The sequence below is a fragment of the Aplidium turbinatum genome, chromosome 11, assembly GCF_918807975.1.
Source record: "Aplidium turbinatum chromosome 11, kaAplTurb1.1, whole genome shotgun sequence".
NCBI lineage: Eukaryota > Metazoa > Chordata > Ascidiacea > Aplousobranchia > Polyclinidae > Aplidium > Aplidium turbinatum.
In genome coordinates this window covers 11,928,414-11,943,932 of record NC_137482.1, presented here as the reverse complement: position 1 = coordinate 11,943,932, position 15,519 = coordinate 11,928,414, and the positions used below count along the sequence as shown (strand labels likewise).

Genomic DNA, 15,519 nt, shown 5'->3' with positions numbered 1-15,519 from the left:
GTACCAATAAAATTGCACTTATGAAGCGAGTGTCCTCTTCAGTTCATTTTGTTTTTTGTAAGTGCTTTCAGCTGTCGTTTTTGTTTAAGTGGTTTGTCTGATGGAAAGTTCTTTTTTGTTCAGGATATTTCAAAGATAACTTGTCATTATTGTGTGTGCTTATCGTTTAACAGTTTTGGTAACCTTGCAAAATATTTTAATTTATTTAGACGTCATGGTTAGCTATTAATTTCTTTGAAAGATAATATATGTAGTTTCTCCCTGAAGTTTTGTATAATTACTATATTTATGTACGGTATCTCATATACTTTAACTTATCACAATTCTATGTTTTTGTAACATATATGCAGTTAAATCACTACCCTAGTCTTGTTCTCTGTACATATTATCAAGGTTTAACAACAAATTATGTTTGAAACTAAAGAAGATAATGGAGAAATGACATCAAAGGAGCAAAAAGCAGGAAACCGCCCATCATGGGATAACAAGTTTCAATACATGATGGCTGCATTAGGATTTGCTGTTGGCTTGGGTAACATTTGGAGATTTCCTTATCTATGCAAAAAGAATGGCGGAGGTATTTGATGTATCTGTGTGTCTTTTTTTTTTACATTATAATATGAGATTCATTGCTTACAGCAAACTCATACAGTCTAGCGATCTTTAGTTGTTATTTTGGTTTGTATTTGCTCTCTCCCTAGTTAGTGGAGGATGTGTTTTTTTATTATGTTAACTAGACCGGCCAATATGATTTTACAATTTCATGGTATTAATGAATTTATTTATTTTTAGCACTACATTTATAAATAATATTTGTTGCTAAGTCATGTAAGTACAGTATAAGTTAAGAGAGGTATTATTTTAGTTTGTTTGAATTTTTGTACCAAACAGTTGCAATGCAATTCAGGTGCTTTCCTCATTCCTTATCTTTTGATGCTTATCATTGAGGGATATCCACTGTATTATTTGGAACTAGCAATTGGTCAAAAAATTCGAAAAGGAACCATTGGTGTTTGGACGCATATCAATCCATATCTTGGAGGTGTTGGTGTAGCAAGCAATGTTGTAAGTTTATGTACTTGGTATTTTTAATCTCAATTGAAGAATAAATTTTACTTTCTTTCTTTTCTATTCCAAAGCAACTGTAACACTGAAATCTTTTACTCTGTTTCCAACTTTCCAAAGCTGGTGTTGTTTATTCTTGATGAATAAAACTATTCATAAATGATTAATACCTTTGGATTTGTTTGTAGTCATTTGTGTGCTCATTAGATGTTGTGTACAATCATCTGAATAAGATTCGTTTCTATATTAGGTGTCACTTTTGATTGGATTGTATTACAACATGATTCTTGGATGGGCACTCTTTTATCTTTTCAATTCATTTCAAAGCCCTTTGCCCTGGTCTTCATGTCCTTACATTAATCAAAGTACTCCAGTTCATGAATGCAATATTACTTCCCCAACAACATATTTCTGGTACAGAGAAACACTGAACATATCTTACTCTATTGGAGACACAGGTAAATCATATGTAGAATATTTAGATGGCGGTTGACTGGAAAAATGCAGCTCATGCAAAACCAACTACCTTTTGCATAAATGATAGAAATACTTGAAAATAAACAAATATATACTACAAAAAGGGCTCAGCACCAAGCATAAAGCCAAGCAGAGCTAATTATATTAAATATATATAATTATTACTTTCCAAAACCTCTACAGCCGGTGTCACCTTAAAAAAGATCATCAGAAGTTTCTCATTCAAATAAAACCTATTTAAATCAAAAATCTATTAAAAAATCATTCTTTTTGAATAAGGACCTTCTGATGATCCCCTGTTTAGGGTGAAACAGGCTGTAGAAGTTTTAGAAAGTAATAACTATATTTGATGTAATACTTTGAAATATATATGCGTAATAATAATAAATAGGTTGTTTTCAGTTTTAGATTTAGTTAAGTAATTTTTCTAAAAAGTCGTATGCACAATGCACATATTCATATAAGCGTTGTTTAAGTTTATGCGTAATAATAATAAATAGGTTATTTTCAGATTCAAATTTAATTGAGTAATTTTCGTAAAAGGTATGTGCAAGTGTCGTCTAAGTCTTACCTTGTGACTTTGATATCAGGTGAACTGAACTGGAGAATGGTACTAGTTTTACTATCTGCATGGATGTTAGTCTTTTTGGGGATAAACAAAGGGATAAAGTCGTCAGGGAAAGTCATGTATTTTTCCACATTGTTTCCATATGTCGTATTGATTGCATTTTTCTTTCGTGGAATGACACTAGACGGGGCTCTTGACGGCGTCAAATACATGTTTTCTCCGGATGTAAGTATGACTGACACTTGACGTTGCTTACACAGTTGTTGTTATTTCAGAAGTGCCTTGCAGTAAGTATCAGAAATAGTATGCTCACCGTTGTGGCAGTGGGAAGAAGGTTGATAAGTGTCAAGTTTACTCAAAGTAAACAGCAATCAAGTTTTCGAGTTGAACTGTTTTCATGCTTAGAGGGCACATGAGAAGTAAATAATGTTTGTAAAAATAAGATGATGATCCACGTACAACAATAATATGGCTGTTTAATTTCTGTAGTGGTTGGAGTTAAGTACGGGGCAGTTCCCAGACAGAAATATCAGTCATTTTACATTGATCCAACTTCTGCAGACATCTGCGTTGTGATGACACCCTCGGTGACTTCCATAGTTAGTGCCATTATTAGATAGGAAAAGTGTGATAATGCGAATACGATCCTGTAGTTGTGTGGGCGTGTCAGGAGGTGTGACAAACTAAAACGGCGCTGATCTTTTGTTTTAACTTGTCTGGTAATTTTATTGTATATTTGTTGTCAAGCATAAAATCCGAGTAAGCATTGTGTATCTATTTATAGCAAGACACACAGCTGATTGCATTCTTTTAATAAAAAAATAAAAAAATTCATTGTAATTGGGTTCACAATATTTGTTAAATGCAGATAATAACAAACGCATATTGTTGTGTGTGATTATTATCTGCTTATTAATACACTGTGTCATCTACCTATCCATTTAATATAATATTCCTCACTCGGAGTCGGAATATAGTTAAGGCCTGACACCAACATGGCCCAAACCCAGTGTTAGCAACATCAAAATGTCGAGCTTACGTTGATGTTTAGTAGACTATGTTTAGTTTAGTTGATGTTTAGTGATTGGTAGGCTACCGCTATCTTTTTTGTTCTTTTAAAATTTAAAAGAAAATAAACCTCTGTCATGACAAATCTTCTTTAATCGCCAATTGTACATTTCAGCTTAGTCGGCTCAAGGATGCAGTGGTGTGGCGAGAAGCTGCAACGCAAATTTTCTTTAGCCTCGGACTTGGGTATGGAAGCCTTATAGCATATTCAAGCTACAATCCTCAAAAGAACAACTGCTATAAAGTATAGTTTGTGTATTTCACATCGAATTGACTTTCAATAATAATAAATCACTTGTCTTTTATCCTAAATTATCTTTTTTAGGATGCTCTTTTCATAGCCACTGCCAACTGTCTTACCTCCATATTTGCTTGTGTCACTGTGTTTTCAGTCCTAGGATTCAAAGCCAAAGTGAAAACTCTAGAATGCTTTGAAAGGTAATTGGTTTTATTTGATGACACTTGTTACATATATTCTTGCATCTTTTAGTTCATGTTTACACTCAGCCAGAAAAAGTTCCTGTTTGACAATGTCAAAACGATTTAAAAATGGTAACTTGACTTGTGCAGGACAGCATTTACGAATGTTGGACCTTGGATTTCCCCACGGTGTAATTCTTTTGAAAGTAGCGATCACAGTATAAAAGCAGCATAGATGCAGTTTCGGCTAGCAAACCAGTCCATTTTACATGGGTCGCACATTTGCAGACACCGAAGAATTGATTTGCTGGTCAGGGTGATGCGTTTAGGACGAATAGGGAGGTTGACGTTCCTCATAATTGAAGAAAGCCATCTTTCGATAGATTGTTTTATTTGTGAAACAAATTTTATATACATTTGATTTTTGAAAGTGTGCTGCTCTGATCGCAAAAAATATTGTTGGCAAGGCCAAACGGGCATCCCCCACAGGTAGCCTAATACTATTTGGTGGAAGTAAACGAACGGCTGCTTCTACTTTGGCGTGTTTTACGAATTTCCTTTGAAATTGTGAGTTATCTCAAATCTTTTTTGCTCTTCAGGAACAAACTGAACATCAGCGAAAACTTTCCCCATCTTTCAGAATCGCTCCAAAATATCTCAGCAATGCAATTGCCTTCATTCATCGAAGATATTAATTTAAATGCTACCAATCACACCTTTTATCAAGGCTTACTGAATTGCTCCGTAAAAAGTGAACTTGATAATGTATGTGTTCCAGATTTTTTTTTAGATTTGATTGTATGAAGATGTGAAAGCTATTATATGCACAATTTAATATTTGCATTAAAATGTATGAAAAAATGGAGAAGAGTATCACACTTTTCACTGTAAGAAATCAGAAACTGTATAACAAATTCAATTGTAATTTTCTCAGCAACTGCTATGTTGATTCACACACCTACACCAAAAATAAATCAAATGGTTTAATATTGATTTTTCTCGGAAATTGAACAAAGTGTTATGATATAATTTGAGTTTCATTTGATTCAAAGTTACAACGTCTTCACGTAGGCTTAATTTTTTCAGCGTCATACATACAAATTGTTTGAGTAGACAGCACATAATAGCGGTGATTGAATCCACAGCAGTTGAGCTGAAAGGATGTTGGTGTGTTTGTGTTTAGAGTTGATTTGATGGGCAAGTCTAGTAGTCTTGATTCGATTCTATCGCTGTGGCAGAATCCGTGTCCGCAACCAAGCAACACTATATCTGTGCCCTGTTTACCGATAGATCATGGACTAGTTAGTCTGTTTAACAGAGATGTAGTCCCAGCCAGGAAATCGACCTTTTAACATTGATTCAACGTCCTCAGATGTTGAATTAATCAAAAAAGACTGATTTACTGACTGGGTGTTCTCAATCGTCTGAGGTCATCTCGAGCGATTACTTCGGAATCCGCCACAAAGCATTATCTCGAGCCAAAAAAAATGCTGTTTTGGTTTTCAGAATGTGCAAGGTACTGGATTGGCGTTCATTGCGTTCACGGAGGCAATTCTTAAGTTTCCCGGTGCCCCCTTTTGGTCGGTGATATTTTTCTTCATGATCCTCAACATTGGAATGAGCAGTGAATTCGGAATATTGCAAACTGTCATCACAACCGTTCTAGACACTGGTCTGAACATATCGAAATCCAAGTTGTCTGCTTTGTTGTGCACTGGTATGTGTCTTAACATTAGAGCAAAAATTATCCAAATAACAAAAACTTTGTGATTTGGTTTTAATGATCTGACTTTTAAAAAATTCTGTTCAGAACAAATACAATCTACATTGTCTGGTGTCAATACTTGGTAGTTAATAGTTATTTATTACCTAAGAGTTGTCTCTTTAAACCATAGTTTTTTAACTAGCATTTATTTTTGCAGCTATGTTTATAATCGGCTTACTGTTTACTCAAAATACTGGAAGCTACTTCCTCGATATATTTGACTCATATTCTGCGACTTTGTCGTTGATAACAATCGCACTGTTTGAGGTCTTGGCAGTCAGCTATGTGTATGGAATAAAGAAGTAAGTAATTTTTGTCTGGCTTTTGTGATATTTATTACAAACAAGTTGTCGTTATTACTAACAATTTGTCGTTGTTACAAACAATTTATCTCAAACTGTTTGTCGTTGTCTTGTCTGCACTAAACTTCATAAAGCAATTCTAGTGTGGAGGTTCAGTCATCGCTCAACTTAAAGAAAGTTTACGGATTAGATTTATTTTTCATGCAAACCCTCAACTGCATCGTACGTTTATCTATTTCAACCTTGAACGTGTTTCCAGATTCGAAAACGACTTGCATGATATGCTTGGTGTACGACCAGGGTTGTATTGGACAATATCATGGAGGTTCACCTGCCCTGCTGCTCTCCTCGCCATACTCTTTGCCAGTTTGTATGGCTTGATTGCAGAAGTGCCATCATACCAAGGATGGAATTCAACCACTGGCTCGAAAGATAAACTTTTTTTTCCTCCTTGGGGCATTTTTTTTATAGTTGTCCTTGTCCTCGTGTCGGTAGCTTGCATACCACTTGTTGCGTTCTTGTACAGAAAAGGTCTGTTCAAGCCCGAAACGTTTTGTGGATCGACAAACCATCGAACTCACGACATCGAATTCACAACTTGCGCAATCTCTGAATCAACGCAACCCCTCACGGAAAAGATTGAATGAAACGTGCTGTCAACAGCGGTTAGTGCCTTCTCAAGCCATAAAACTTACCGGTACTTTTTAGACAATATCATTCTCAGATTAATGTATTTCTCCAGCGAGCATTGAAGCATTGGCGGGACGAGAAAATATGAAACCACGTGTTTTCTGCCTTCATTATTCACTGTGCAACCGGAAGTTGTATGTGCAATTTCATGTATGAATTCATTACACATTTGATACTTTCCTTCCCAAAACATAATTTCGACTTTGCTGCACATGAAGCTTAATTTATTATTTCACATGAAAATTTTTATCTTCAAATGGTAAATACGTATACACAAAAGTGACAGAACAACTGTTCTCATCGACGTCTGTATATCGTCAGTAACCGCAACGTGTCGATTTTCCTGATCAATTTACTTTTTCGTGCGTGCTTGAAAGGTTACCAAGACCTTCTCACTGCTTTTTGAGTGAATTGCACAGAAAGCACTGGTACGACCACCATGTGGTTAAGTTTTCCGTGTAAGTTTAATGTAATTACATGACAGCCCATTTGAATTTGTTGCAATCGAGACTGTGGTTCACGGCACCAAAGCAGACATGATGAGAAATATTTTAACATGTCATATTAAGGTTTTTGCATAAACTTGACCGTGATTGGCATTTAATTAATGTTATAATTTTGAGTTGTGTAACTAGAAAGAAATCGTTTTATTCCCACGCGATATAATCGGTGTCATGTGGCCGCAAGGTTTTTTATCTTGCTTTACGCTATGTAAGAATCCTTGTGTGTTTCATTATACTTGCACAAGGTTTTTGGCGGATAGTTAAAATGGTGCTAAAGTGCAACACTTAGACTTCGCCATTAATTACGCTTGACAACTTTCCGTGAATTTACCGCTCTAGAAACCAGGAAGTTTTTACGAAGAAATTAATCATATTGTGTTTTCCAAACTCTCTTTGTGTAGAATGCATCTCACAACGTGCATCGTGCACTTTCCAGTTACTTAGATGATCGCTGATTACTTTTAAAGTAGCCAAATTGAGCGGTTTGTTTTTGGTTGAGTTGCAGGTTTATTTTATCTGGGTTTTTCTTTTGAATGTATTTTGATATTTTTCCTGAAAACGTACTTTGATATTTGATGAACTGTTTTTTTTTTTTTGCTGGCGTCTCGCTATGCCCGGGTTTTGTGTCACATTTGAAAATGGCGAGAAGAAAATTTTGTCTTGCTCATAATATTTTGTATTTTCAACAAGTAAAACCCTGGTCTGGTGACGTTCTTTAAGGCTTGGGCTGTTTTGTTTTTCTTCGAATAGCTTATTCCCTGTCCAATGTTACTGTCAAAACAGGATGCTGTGACAGCAATATTTTTCTGCCATGCGGTCCCTTCTGCGAATTCCCGAAAACCTGCTTTGGGAACCAGTCTTTGAATTTATTTCTTGACAAATCTTACTTGTCTTTAATTCCACTATTTTTCCAAATAAAATGTTTGAAAAGCCTTTAATGTTTCAAGATTGTTTATCTCACCCCCAATACATACATTGTAAGCCTGATGGTTAGGTTATTTTTATTAGATTTACATGAAATAATTGCCGCTTTATGTCAAGCGTAGTTCGCATGCAGCGTTAAGAACTTCCCAACTCCCAACGTCATTGCCTACTTTCACCAAAACCAAATCTGCTTTTATTAAACAGAAGAATGAGCGTCTCACTAACCATCTTTGAAAGAAGTACACTTGCCATATCCGGTTTGAGGTATTCAGACACTTTTCAAAATTACGCCTTCATTTTTTCTACTTTGTGATTGGTTGTACGAGAGGCAGGTTTGTTGTTGATTTCCGTGAGTTACGATCACCTGGCTGATCATCCACCGTGACGCGATGATGTGCCAAAGGCGTTTTGTAAAGTTTCTTTGTTGAACTTGCATTTGATGTTCGCTTCAGACCAAATATTTTTGCCACAACTACAACGTTTTTATCACAAAAGCAGACAGTATTGCGATTGATATGGTTCAACTTTGAAAAAAATATGATTATCTTGGTTTTTACGTTATTCAAAATACACATGTATGATTCTGATTTGAATCACGGAGACAAGACGGTTCACATTCTTCTCAATAACATTCATTCTAAATAAATACCTTGGTTTCTACTTTCTACATTATTCAAAATACCCATAATGATTCTGATTTATGAAGACAAGTCGGTTCACATTCTCATTTCTATAAATCGGCACGTGAGGATTGCATCATCAAAATATCACTGTCATCAACGATTATGTTGGTTGGCTTGATCTCGTATTTCATTCATTTCTCTGTGAATAACACTTTTTGCTTACGCAAGTTAAAATTTTATCGGTATTTTGATGTTAGTGGCAATTTTACCACATCAATTTTTCTTGATATCTCTTACAGTCGTCGCATCATTTTATGAAATAGCTGTGCACAAATTCGGGACCTCTCACCACTTTTCAACCATTTGTCTTAAACTTTACTTTTAAGGTTGATATACTTGTGTCTCTTTGTTCAGCTATTAAAGGATCTGATTTATTGCACATTTTAGGTTATTTATTTAAAATGCATTTTTTTCCGTTTTGGATGAATTAAATGAATTCTAATTTATACGAATTTGTTCCAATGTTGCTGCTGTTGGTACTGTTTTGATGTGTTGGTTATTTCTGCCAAAATCTGAGGTTAAAGATCTTGTTCACTCCAATACTTCTGTTTCAATCTTCGAGTATGCACATTTATCCTGAAACTACTTATCGTTTGTAAACAAGTAGTTCCTGTGTAGCGTGACCGACGAGAGTGTTAAGGTACAAGAATGACTTATTTTAAGACGAAAAACTAACTTGTGTTGTGTTGTTCTGATTTAAGAAGTTTGGTTCATATGTTTTTACACTTTTTTTGTGTTGAAGATTTCTTATGCCATGTTAAATATAATGAGTGATTTAATACGTAGCATTTTTAGCTGCAAACAATCAGTTGGACAAAAGTGACTCATATGGAGTAGTGTTGGGCGATATTGAAAAAAAACAAAACGATACGATATTTGAAAAAATACTCGATATTTCGATACTTTTCGATATTTTTGTTCTAATTAAGAAAAGAGTTTCTCAGTCTTCAAAATTAGTGCCGTCAATTGCCGAGGTGATTGCCGACGCAGATGCATGAATGGCGCATTAGCGTCGGCAATAAAAATGCCGAGGCCAAACGAGCGCTTGTAAGGTTAGGGTTAGACATTCCTCCCAGTCGTTATGCCACAGCCATAGATTTGATCCTTAGTCAACACCCTGATGGAGCTCTGCAAAAGAGGCGTGTGGATGGGTATCAAAGCACGAAAGCGGCAAAACGTGGACGCTTCATTGCGAACGGCGAAGACAGTGTAGATTTACAGCCAAGCGATGAGCCTCTTGATGTGTCTTCATTAAACAGACTTTGTGGTGTTGGCAGTATCCCAATTGTGCCGAAATTGTGCTAGTAAATTGTACGTAAATCGAGGCAATCTTCTCGCAGGGAGCTATTAATTTGTTACCGGTGCTTGGTTGAGCAATTAACGTTATTTTATGATAATTTAACGTCGTTAGATGTCGAATTAATGTAAAACAAACGTAAATTTCTTGTTGGGCATTGTTGCTACGCAATATAACCCGCCAGGAAAATTAAATCGATTTGTGCTGACCGAACGTTAAATCAACCCAAAATTAACTTACTTTTCCTCTCCGTGAGTTATTCAACATGAATTACAGTAACAGCGTGCGTATCGCGTTGTTCGCTTTATCGTTACTTTTGGTATTATCACATCACAACAAATCAAACAGTGCGGTCGTGATAGACTACTCTAGTATATTTTTTGCTTCTTGTTTCACATGTTTTGGTAAAATCTTTTCGTAATAACCGTTCACAGCAATTGCCGAGGGAATTTCAACTTTTGCCGTTTGGCATCGGCAACGTTTTTGTAGGGGTTTGCAGTTACGAGTTAGGGCTGTAATAGTTAAAATATCGAACGATATTGAAATGAATATTGATATTGAAAAGATATCGAATCGAAAATTCGATATATCGCCCAACACTAATATGGAGTTCTATGTCGTGTATTTTTGTTCCGTAATTTTACTATTTGCATATTGCATTACATATGGTGATCTTACTGTTGACATTTCCTGCTTTTGAAGCACTATTAGTTGTCATTGGTGCGTTGTGCTTTGTAGCTTAGTCAGTCATACACAACAAATTATTGTACAAAACCGCGGCCCAGTGTAGTCATGGCGGACACCATGGTACAGCATCAACTCTCAAACGGCAATCCTTCATTTTAATTTCATCACGTGATAGGTCTTACGTCACTGCAACGTTCTTGCACATTGCAAGCCAACGGCATTCCGTACATTTCTCTGTATAACTAATTCTGAAAAACAATTTTACAGCAAAACCCGTCATTTTTACATTGATTTAACGTCTGCATACGTAAACAAGTAGGTCCTATAGACTATAGAGCGTGAGCGTGACCTACGGTACTGTTAAGGTACAGGAATGACTTACTTTAAGACAAAAAACTAAGATGTTTTGTTCTAATTCAAAAAATCTGATTAAAAAATTTCAACGTGTAAAGGCGTTGAATCAATGTCAAATGACGGATTTTTTTGTCTGGGCTACGATCCATGTGCTTCATAGATGTTTTATTGAAATTTTACTTTTGAATGCATTTTGAAACTTTTACACAATTCGCTTTCTTTAAAGTTCCGCGTTATTTATTCTAGTTTTGTTATTTATTAAAAACTGTTACACAATTTTTGACGCGCTTGCTAGATCTTGGTATATTTTACCTTTACCTTATACTTAGTATATGTTCAATGTTCCACTTCCAGTTTAGTTAGTATATGTGATAAACACACGAAGGAAAACTTTTGTTGTTTTAAATCTAAATCACTGATTCTCAATCTTTTTATACAGTTATACACGTTAAGTTTATTTGAGATAGCGGTGGGATGGCGCAATAATGCAAACCTAGTTTGACTCCCGGCTTTAGCTGTTTTTTAAAAACACCGCTCACCTCTACCTGGAGTGTTATAAATTCTGTGGACATAATTGCTAAACGAAAAGGCGGCCGAGAGAAAGGAACTGGCCACCCTACTCTCCTTAGTGCAGAAGGCGGAGTACAACGAAAACCTTATCTTTTCTTACCCGACACTTAAATCAAGTAAAAGACTATCTTTACTTTTTTAAGTTTATTTACACTGGACTTCTGTATAGTTGTGCGTGCGATTCTCTGCTAGCCAACAAAGTTGCCGATTTTATATCACTTCAATGTTTACCGATATTGAAAGTTTGTAAAAATTGCAATTTTTAAATGTCAGAATATCTGATATACATTTGCAATTTGGCATCAGCGATGTGTATTGTGTATGCATTCGTAGTCTACATGGTCACAAATCTTTAAAAAGCATCATTATCAATCACCTCTGGCGGCCACTGACTTCTATTGCATTTCCATCTTTAACTTTTTACTGGCATTGTTATTCAATCAATTAGAAAGTTACATCATAAAGATATAAAGAAGCTTAATCTTCACAGACATATTACAAACCATCTTTCTACAATTTTCTCTTAGGTTCTCAATGACCATGCTGGTGTGTGAGACGTTAGTGAGGCTTGAAGGCACTGCGTTTTTTTGTGTTGCGATTTTGCTGTACATTTTTATCATATGCATATTGTAACAAATGTAAGTCATCTTGATCTCGATGAACAGCCATTTGTTTCAGAAAGGGTACCGGTACGTTTTATTTTTCCACAAAAGATTTATTAGACTTAAATCATTTGTTGTTCTTTGAATATGAATTGTTCTTTCGAATATGCTTGACAATTTTAACTTGACTGGAAATTTTCAATCGAACCTGCATAGAGGTAATGTGCGCATGTTTGTGATGTGCCGATTACTGTGTCGTTAAAGCTGGTATTGAAAGCACAAAAATTTGTAAATCTGTAATATCTTGCTCTTGACTTTCCACAGTTCGAGATGTTGTAATCGTTTACTGGAGTACAACGTAGACCGCAGCAATCACAGACGATTAGGAACTTAGCCCATGTTTTTGTTACATTCATTGTATTTCGGGGAGTTTTATTAGCAAAATTAGAAAATTGCATTTGGTTTGTTTTACAAACGTTTTCTACGTTATTGCACGTGAGTAGTGCTGTAATTTAGTAACATATCTTAAACCGGATGTGAACTGCAAAATCGTTTGGTGGAATAGCCTACCAAGATCTGTTCATTTTATTTTGTGTTCAATAAAGCTACGCAAATTGCAACAAAAAACGTGCTGTAGCCTACCCCCAGGCTGACACACATCATAACACTTATGAGTGCTTTTGTAACATGGTTCATGACGCATAGCCTAAACTTTGGGGCCGGTTGAACTGTTCGTGTCCACGACTGATGCGTCATTAAAGTATGCCGTAATCGTATTGCAGAGATATGCAGAAAGCGGAGATGATAAGCCTTTGGACCATGCCTAAATGGAATACGAATAATTGATTAACCAGGAGTGGAAACTTGCAGTAGCCTATTGCCGGATCAAAAATCACATAGGCCTATATAATCAGTTGGGTCCGCAGGTCACGACTTAGTTGCGTATACGATAATGACGAACGCGCATGCAATGAATAAATGATCATGTAGCTACCTCACGCCTAACAGTCATTCTTTCTGCCTTACCAGAAGCCAAGCAGAAAATATCAGTTTCATTAAATTCGCACCAGTTGCCAAAGAAGAAATAGTGTTTCCCAAATGTTACTCATTTGATGCAACCATGGATATGAATGGAAAAGTAAAAATGATCGAGGCACTGAACTTGTCTTGATGTCCACACTACATTTTTAATCAGAAATTTGCTTTAGCTTGCCGGCCACATTTGACTAGCAAACCAAGCTTTGCACACCATTGATAAATGAAATGTTCGTTTTGGTTCTAAAAACTATTCTGCTTTTTAAAGGGATACTAAAGAAAAAACCTGCAAACGGAATTGGGCGTGAGCAGCAAAGCGTGCGACTGTACAGCTACGTCACTATACACTATACTAGCAATCAGCTGATCGCGCAATACTGTAGTTGTCACTACGGCGATTTAACTGTAGGCTATGCAGTATGTATGTATGTACATGAAAACATCAGACAGTTTGCTCAAAACATCAGATGTGGTAACGTGGCTTTTGTTATTGCTGTCGATAGTGACGTATTCTCGAGCAGTGTTTTCACTTTTTGGTCATTTTGAAAAAATTAAAAATAAATGAAACTTTGGGCCTGGCCAGTGCCATTGATTTTCGGTATTTTTTTTGAAATGTAGGCTATTCTTGAATGTTCAGATTAGGCTACGCATTTTAATGCTTAATTCCTGTTTGAAAATTTCATTTAGTATGCCTTTAACTGGACCTTTTTCGCGAATCACCTTTAAGTTTTCGTCAGAAACTTTTTTCAGCGGCAAAGCGTTCTTGAGCTATTTCAGCCTTTTCTCTTTGGAGGGACTGCTTGCGAGTATTTAACACAGATGTGAGATAAAGCGCAGGCTTCAGCTTTTGACCATAAACAAAAATCAACAGAGTTTAAGCAAACGACAACCAACATAAAAATTACGTCTTCGTCATGTTATAAAGCCAAATTGAAAAAAGCTCCAGGACCTGACGCTGTGCATACAGAAACTTTTAAGGCTTTTGAAGAAATTGACTGAAATCGCAAATTAGATTTACGACAACGGAAAAAATCCGGGGACCTCTTAAAATCGATCGTTATCACTTTACCAAAGAAGCCAGGGGCGATTGATTGCGAACTACATCGCACAATCAGTCTAATGAGTCAGGTCACCAAAATTTTTCTGACCGTTTTATTCCATCGACTACGCAAATGTGTCAATACCGAAATCTCAGATGTGCGATGCGGATTTGTGAAAGACGAAGGAACCAGAAACGCCAAATTTTACACGTGTAGGCTACATTTGGTAAGTTCTCCTATATGGCTGTGAATCCTGGACTATATGCCCTCAGATAGAAAAGAAGATCAACAGTGCTGAAATTTGGTTCATACGGATAATGATGGGAATTAACTGGATGGATAAGATCACTAACGAAGAACTGTGAAGACGCTCTGGGTGTACCCCTGGAGTCCTCATCGTAACTAATTATCAAAAAAGGAAAATGCCATTTATCGGGCATGTCTACCGCAAACACGGTTACACGGAGTTGAACACTCGGCAATGATGGGGCGACTTCCTGATCAGAGGCATCGGGGGCGTTCACAAGGGCGCCGAAATCGGGGGGGCGGATACCCCCCTGCCCTAAATTTTTCTGTGGATGGAGGGGCAGGGGGGGCAATGGTGCCTTTTAAGGTCATGTAAGCTACTGTACATTTTGCAACATAACAATCTGCTATTCGCTTTAGCCTAATTAGGCTAGCCTAATCTTTCATTTTTACCTCAAAATAATATTCAAGGCACCAAATTCTGCAACATAGTATTTTTCTGAAGGTGTTGCGACCGTGCCAAATTTCTCAACTCAATAACTTACTTCGGTCTGAAGCACGTTTTAACGTTCGCGTTTTGTCGCTTCTACCTTTTTCTTGACCTTTGCTATGTTGACGTGTAGCCTATTGTTTTTGATATGATGGTCAGAAATAAAAAACAACTGAACTGAACTGCATCATTATAACATAGCATGATCCATTTCTTTGTAAGTTATACCAGACACTTGTATCATTACTCGATAGTGAGCTGATAGGTGAGCATTATCGTTATATCTTATCTTAAAACTTTTAAAAAATTGGCATTTTAACAAAACGTGCCCTTTTTTCATAATCCTGCCTCCCAGTCAAAAACCGGCTTCCCTGGGCGTTCACGTATGGAAATCTTTCAACATGGACAAACCAAGATTTTGTAAACTTAATACAGTAAGACCTATGGTCAGGGGCGCCGGAAGCGGGGGGGCAGGGGGGAGGATGCCCCCCTGCCCTCAATTTTTCTGTAGATGGAGGGGCAGGGGGGCAATGGTGCTCTTTTAAAGTCATGTAAGCTACTGCACATTTCGCAATATAACAATTTCTGCTATTAACTTTTAGCCTAATTATAATCTTTCATTTTTGCCTCAAAATAATATTTACGGCATAAAATTTTGCAACACAGTAGCCTACAGGCCTTAAAACTCGTTTTTTTTTTCGGCAGCCATCGTGGCCTACCGGGAGCTCCTTCT

General features: G+C 36.5%; 1 protein-coding gene across 1 annotated transcript; it reads left to right on the top strand.

Moving 5' to 3' along the window:
• The first annotated feature begins 408 nt into the window (after positions 1-408).
• Positions 409-12,625, top strand: LOC145780210 (sodium-dependent neutral amino acid transporter B(0)AT2-like). Its single transcript, XM_082591914.1, has 10 exons — positions 409-577; positions 908-1,065; positions 1,316-1,523; positions 2,133-2,335; positions 3,294-3,422; positions 3,504-3,616; positions 4,198-4,363; positions 5,105-5,315; positions 5,521-5,665; positions 5,925-12,625. Exons 1-10 carry the CDS (start codon positions 409-411, stop codon positions 6,310-6,312), a joined length of 1,890 nt encoding a protein of 629 aa, XP_082448040.1. The 3' UTR covers positions 6,313-12,625.
• Positions 12,626-15,519: the final 2,894 nt, after the last annotated feature.

Excerpts from the sequence above, each read along its gene's own strand:
- LOC145780210 (XM_082591914.1), top strand. The coding sequence starts at position 409 with ATGTTTGAAACTAAAGAAGATAATGGAGAAATGACATCAAAGGAGCAA. Across the intron at positions 1,066-1,315 it reads TTGGTGTAGCAAGCAATGTT|GTGTCACTTTTGATTGGATT; the intron begins GTAAGTTTATGT and ends TTTCTATATTAG. Across the intron at positions 5,666-5,924 it reads TATGTGTATGGAATAAAGAA|ATTCGAAAACGACTTGCATG; the intron begins GTAAGTAATTTT and ends ACGTGTTTCCAG.